The sequence below is a fragment of the Colletotrichum higginsianum genome, chromosome 2 (genome assembly GCF_001672515.1).
Source record: "Colletotrichum higginsianum IMI 349063 chromosome 2, whole genome shotgun sequence".
NCBI lineage: Eukaryota > Fungi > Ascomycota > Sordariomycetes > Glomerellales > Glomerellaceae > Colletotrichum > Colletotrichum higginsianum.
Genome location: NC_030955.1, coordinates 821,214 through 827,957, shown reverse-complemented (window position 1 = coordinate 827,957; position 6,744 = coordinate 821,214). Strand labels below are relative to the sequence as shown.

Genomic DNA, 6,744 nt, shown 5'->3' with positions numbered 1-6,744 from the left:
TGGATTAGCACGCCAAATATGCCCCCAAGCTCATGTTTGTTGGCAATTGGTGTGAAATTCACTAATGTGTTCTAATGTTTCAGTTGATTTGTTTGGGAAGCGACGAGGTGTAAGTCGACAAAGACGGCCGAGTCGAGTTGGCCGGTAATGGGGAGAGGGTTTGTCTGATGGAATGAATGGCTTTGTGTCGGTGGACTTCCTCTGGCGGTGGGTGGACGTGATCCAACTAGTTAGTGGTGGGTAGGTATCTCGACAGGCCCTGGGGACGTTGAACTTGGGACACACAGAGTTGAGGACGATGAAGAGAGGCAACGAGTTGGGAGTGGAAGGGGGGCTGCAATTATATGCACATGAACCGGAGAGCGGTTTGTAGTTCATCCTATTATCGATGCGGGCCAATGAGGCCGGCGATCGTGTCGTCCCCCGAGGAGACACAACTTCAAGGGCACGGCGAGTCCTACAGTCGTATGTGCAGTGGTAAGGACGTGGCAAGGTCTTCTAAATGTGTTTGCTTTCCCATGTATTGAAGTTTGGTGCCCGAAGAATGCGGGCGGGGGGGGGGAGGGGGGTGTCAGTTGAGGTCAAAACATGGTTTGTAGCTATTCTTTTTATACTTTTTTACTTTGGAGTTCCGGTATACCGGTCGCGGAAACCATGTGTGAGGTGTATACGCAAAGAGGGAGAAGGATGAGGAGAGGGGGAGGAGGAGAGAGAGAGAGAGAGTGTGTGTGTGTGTGTGTGTGTATGAATGTGTTCGTTTCCTGTGTACCGTCCCGCAGCTGCTTAACGTCTTGCAGTTTTTAAGATTTCCGTGCTTAGTGCAACCGAGTCGTCGGGGTCGAGATGGCTTCCCACCACTCCTTGCCGCTTGCTACCTTGGTAGTTTTAAACAGGAGGGGAAAGGCGGGGTGGTTTAAGATTTATTTAAGGTATCAATTTTCTTGTCTTGTCGAGTTAAGTTTGCCGTCTCTTACTCTGTCTTATTCCCCTTTTCCCTTTCTCCCCCTTTTATGATTGAGGTTTCTATACTCTGCTGGGTAGGTGACCTTGGCAGCTGTGGGCCTAAGCGACAGAAGTTTTTAAGAATAAGAGGAGTTAGGCAGGTCCCTTGATCTTCCATTTGTTGTGGAGGCTGACGTGAACCCTCTAGAAGAACTGGGACCGGCAGGGGAGGAACCGGGGGTTTGCATGCCGGGATGTGGAAGGTTGGAAGACTTCTCTTCTTATTTCCTTAATCCTTGGTGCCGATGATACTAGCGCTTATGTTAGTTGGATGTGTTTAAACCACATCTGTACACGTGTACGGACGAGCTTAGGCTTTTGGCCCCCAACTGTAACGTCAGGGACTGAGGGAGGGGGGAATTGGAAGGGTGGAGGAGATAAATATGGCCGGGGAGGATGGGTCGCGGTAGGATGGTGGGGGGGTTTGTGTGGTGTTGAGATCCCGAGTTCCGTTGCGGAAGCGTGGGAAACGAGGTTATCGCTCGGGGCGGGGCGGGGAACGGTTTTGCAAACTGCTCGTTGACTTGAGACGGACGGGACGGAACGGAAGGGGGCTTGACACAAGACGGAGGACGGACGGCCAATCGGACTGTGGGCTGGCTGGGTGCGTTGTTTTGGATGTAAGCCACGACCAAGCGTGAGCTCGTGGGCTTTAATTAACCAACGTCTGGGCTAGCTGAGCATGTCCCACAGTCGTCGAATATATACTTATTGATATATACTGTCATCGTCCACTACCTCTTTTTGGGGACACCAGTATGAGTGGGTGATGTTCATCAGACAAGACGTCTTTTCAGAGCCGGTCCTGGCCGTCTGGAACGGTACCGTCGAACGCCGCTCCACTTATCGCCATCGTCGTCGTTATCGCCATTGCGCTAGTTGCTGCAAAAGGTGCTGCTTCAGCGCCCGAACCGCCTGAGTCTCTTGGGCGACTGACTGCCTTGCATTCCACTATCTCCCTACCTACCTTAGTCGTACCACACCCAGCTACCCCATGCTGCTGCATCCTATGCCCCCTCCTCTTCCACGCCTAATCTTACTAAAGGTTACACATGACGTAGTCTGCGGTCGTCTCGCTAGCCTGGGACATGGTCGGTCACAGCGGCTAAAGAATGCGTGCTGTTGTCTTCCTCCTTGTTGTTGCTGCTCCTGCTGATGCTGCTTCCACATTGTCTCGAATGGAAACGATCTAGAGCGAATAAGAGGGAGGAGAGATGCATGGAATGAACAAAGGGGCAGGGGCGGATTGGTGTCCGGAGGTTATTCCACCCTCCGGCCGGTGCGAGGGGAAGGAAGAGATGGATGGATGAGAAGGAAAGGAAGGAAGGAGCGAGGAGGGCCAGGCCAGCCAGGCAATCATAAATCTTGGTTGCTGCCTTTGCAGGGTCGCATTCCACGATCTTCCACTCTCCTTCCTTCCGCTGTTCATGGGCCTCCATCTACAACAACCTTCCTGCTGCTTGAACAATTCCCCCATTCCCTTGTTTACACACCCCTCAGCTATTGACATATATTCTCTCGCAGAAACCAGCCTGAGGCCGCTTCAGAGCTTGCCAGGCAGCATCGAGCCTGTCTGTCGTCGCGCGTCGCTCGTGGTTTCTCTGGTTTCTCCCGGTCGCAAACCTCTGCTCACTCGCACATCACCAAACCTCGCTTCACCGCCTTCTTTTCGCAACCTATTTTCTCTCTCCTCAGAATCATCGTCAAGACATTGCCTCGCGACCGTGATCTGTTACGACCTGGTTGATACATACCTCATCAGACTTGGTCTGCATATTCCCCTCGCTTCTTCTATTTTCCGGCCAAGTCTGAACTTCGGACGACGGTGGGGCAACTTTTCATCGTCTCCTTCAACAAGGAGGGAGAAAACCCCCTCCCAAGGAAAACCATGACCTCCGGCGCCTCCATCGACGCCCCCATCCGGCCCGCCCTTCTCAAAAACTCGGGCCTGCCAAAGTCCGACTCGTCCGTCTCCACCACGGCTTTATCTTGCAAATCCATCCGCGTCACCGGCGCCCATCCACTCGGCTCCCTGCACGTTCACCAACCCGCCGACTCGTCTCTGTCGCAAGAAGTCGCCATGAGCCCAAACACAGCCCCCGACGACGACGAACCCCCGCTTCTGGGACCCATCGACTCTCAAGATGATATCGCGACCCGGCAGCCGTTGCCCCAGCATGGCCACTCCCTAAACGGCGGAGACATCGTACTGATCATGGACCTGCCTGCTCATTTCACTGTGGGCTACGATTCCGTCTCCTTCACCGCCCGCGAGTTTGTCGGCGTCAGAGACATCCCTCCCGGTCCGCACTTCTTCTGGGTGTCGGAGACGGAGGCCAGCACAACGCGGTGCGGCTTCTGGGTCATCAGCTCGGCCACAGAAAAAATCCACGTCATGCAATGGGACAAATTCAACGAGGTTGTCGGCGAGCCAGCTAGCCAAGTCGAGGCCCGCTTCCAAAAGGATAAGATCCAAGACATCTATCCCAAGCTGGCGCCTTATCAGTTCCGCGCCCTCAACGCCACCATCAAGTCGGTGGCCTCCGGTTCCTCGAGCCCCGAGCCCGAGTTCGCAAGGAACACCAACATCTGGCAGCAGCTCACGAACGCCATCTCGGCCCCACTTCTGAGCAGAATTACCGCCCGCAAGGCCGGCAACTGGGCTGTGCACACGTCGGACCGTGTGAGGGGTGCCCTAATGCTTCCCGCCGAGGTCGAGCTCGAGAAAAGGATACCCAGTGTTGTCGCAAGCACGGAGTTGAAATTTACCTTCAGCCAGGGCGCAAAAACGTACGATGCGGAAAGTGTCGGCGCCGCACGCACCGAGCAGGCAGTCGATGCGACGGCTTATTTGATGTCCACGGCTATCAGTGACGACGACATCGTTGGGGAGCTGCAGTTTGCTTTCATCGTCGGCATGCATCTTGGTAATGAAGCCTGCATCCAGCAGTGGTGGCACATGCTGGTTTCGGTCGTCCTGAAGGCCTACACCCTGCCCCTCCGGCGTCCCGAATTGGCCCGCTTCCTCCTGCAGACAATCACAGCCCAGCTTGTGTACAACGAACGCTACCTTGATGGTTCCGTACTCGACTACGGCCCGTCATACTCTCGCGATCTCCGCATGGCCCTCATCGTCTACAAGCGACGCCTCAACGAAGTGCTCCTGACACTTAACTCACTGGCCACTCCCGAGCAGGCTGCTGTTGGCCAGGCCTTTTCCGAGCTCGAGACGTGGGTCTGGAAGTTTGGATGGGACATCAGAAGCGACTATCTTCGAAAGGGCAAGACGATGCTTGAGGACGGCGAGGAGGTTGAGCTCGAGATGGACGACCTCGAAGCTGAAGATGAGCGTGGCGAGTTTGCCGCCACGGTGGTCGAGCTGGATGAGAGCGGAAAGCAGAAGGATCTTGTCTCGTGGGATTAGGGCTCCGGGGTCAAGCGCTGGTTGGAAGCAAAGGAAAAGCGTCGTCGGTTCTCACAGCCGTGTGCCAGAAGCAGCATCGGTATCAACGATCCTTTCTTGACACCTCTGCCTCCAGTTGGAGTGAGGCCGCGCCGTTTCTCTTCTCGGAGGACGTCGATTATAGACATGGTACGACCCAAGTCTCGCAACTCAACTCTGATGCAGGTTGATTTCTAAAGAAAACTGGCATTGGGTATAAGGGCATGGGCATTCAGTATTGTTATGGGCATGTGTGATTTTCTAGCGGGGAGTTTCAGGTCTTTTCTTGGCTTCTTGGGCATTGACTAGTCTGGCCGTGTTCCCTTTTCTGTCTTGGCTTTTGTTCAGAGTTGAATGGTTGGGCTCAAATTTCCAAAGGCTCTGGTAAGGCTGGCGCGGGAGGGACAACGTGGGGTGTGCACATGGCTTGCTGCACTGGGAGGCTGTACTCTGTATGAACGAAAACTTGAATAGGAATCATATCCTTTTACGTCCGTCAACCTGCTCACTTTTGCTATTTGGCGTCCGGCTTTGGCACTTGGGGTCAGCAAGGATGGTGGTTTCTTCAAGAGCTCCTCGTCCTTCACCCAGCACATGCCCCCGATTAGAGACGACGACTTACTTTTCTTGGACCCCACTGATGTCTTTGTGTGAAACCCAGCCCCCTGATCTCCTTCTCCTCTACCCCGAGGTCAGGCCATTTCTCAGGGAGAAGCCCAAGAGGCAGGCAGGTAGATTAGGTAGCTTACGGCTGGCTCATCAAGCCTCTCGGACAAGTCCTCCCCTTCACTGGTATGGTTGCGCTGCCTTGCAGCCAGCAAAACGGGCGGCGCGCCTCGCTCGCCCTGGCTGCGAGTATGGCTTGGGTTGTCGGCGGGTTGAGAGTGACGTACGGGACGAGTGAAGGGCGATCGACGACTCACTCATCACTGACCCCATGCGCACTTGAGGAAAGGGGCGGTCGGAAAGCCGCCGAGTCCGCAGCATCCCGGCAGCCGCCCTCTCGCAGCCAGCCTCGCTGTGTCCTGCCGGGAAAGAGAGGCCCCTCCGGGTTTCCGAGCCGAAAACCGTTCCAGTCTGCCGGAAGGGAACGGCAGCAACGCCGTCGTCTCTAGGAATCGGGGAAGCCAGGGAGACCAAGCTCCTCTCCCATACATTGGTCTTTTGGTGGGGGGAAGGGGGGGAGGGGGGGCGAGTTCGGCAAGAGGGACAGGGAGAACCAAATGGCAACCCAACGGCGTCGAGCTCGATGGCCTGACGAGGTCTTGTTACTTGCTGCCTGCTTCTCAATTTGCCCTGGTAACAGAGCGGACTCGGAGACGAGGAATGGCATCGAAACGACGATGCGACATGGAGGACCAGTCGAGCAGAACGTGTGCAGTGTGAGAAACAACACCCATGCCAAGAGACGTACACATACCAGAGGGCCCATAACCTCTTCCGGTCTAAGCAGATGTCAAGAGGATCGCTCTATAGCTGTGCTCCAAAACAGCGCCAACGTTATTCACCTGCCTATCTCCTTGCTCCAGCGGCGAGATACTCGAGCCAGAGCATCAGAGGATGTTCCCGTTCAAATCCATCGCACAAGTCAAGACGCCAACACACTTGACGTATGAGACGTGACAATGAAAAGATGCAAGAAACACGATGTGGCATGTCAGCAACTGCAGGCCACAAGAAATCACATCCGTCAATTAGAGAGCCAAAGGTTGATGTTAAGATCGCACTCGAACAATAGACGTGCCATGGAATCATTCAGACCTCAAACACAAGTGTTGCATCGTAGAATGGTTGACCTATTACTACCGACACCCTCGACAGGGCCAGTGCCTGGTATACACAGTCATCTATCAAATGCCGTCGTCACCTGTCGAGCAAGTAACTGGACCCAACGAAGGTCTCTAATGCTGTCCACGACACCGTTCGTCGTGTCGTACTCGTTGCCTCTTAACTTTTGTTCAACCTAATCCACGTTTGGCCATGCCTGAAAGAAGATATCGCACACAGTCCCAAAACCGATATGGGCAAATACAGAAACACGAGAAAGGAAAAATGTCGTGGGGAAAATACCAGACTGAAGGGGCCATAGGCACGGTATCCCCGTGTACCTCGAATCTAAACCCTCCCGTCTACGTGAACGCCGATGTTGCATGATGAATTGCGCAAGTTGCCGCCGCATGATGATGAATTACCGAGCCGTTGGAATAAACCAATAGGCAAGGTTCTTACCAGCGTCGGGCACCACCTAGGGGGGCGTTGTTAGAATTGTCTGCAAGGGGAGTCCGTCAGCGTAAACACCA

At 54.5% G+C, this 6,744-nt stretch overlaps 1 protein-coding gene across 1 annotated transcript; it reads left to right on the top strand.

Annotated features, from left to right (window-relative positions):
* Positions 1–2,890: 2,890 nt before the first annotated feature.
* CH63R_01992 (AAR2 protein) lies at positions 2,891–4,426 on the top strand (the record flags this gene model as incomplete). Its single annotated transcript, XM_018296967.1, has 1 exon — positions 2,891–4,426. The coding sequence occupies one exon, from the start codon at positions 2,891–2,893 to the stop codon at positions 4,424–4,426; it is 1,536 nt and encodes a 511-aa protein (XP_018161783.1).
* Positions 4,427–6,744: the final 2,318 nt, after the last annotated feature.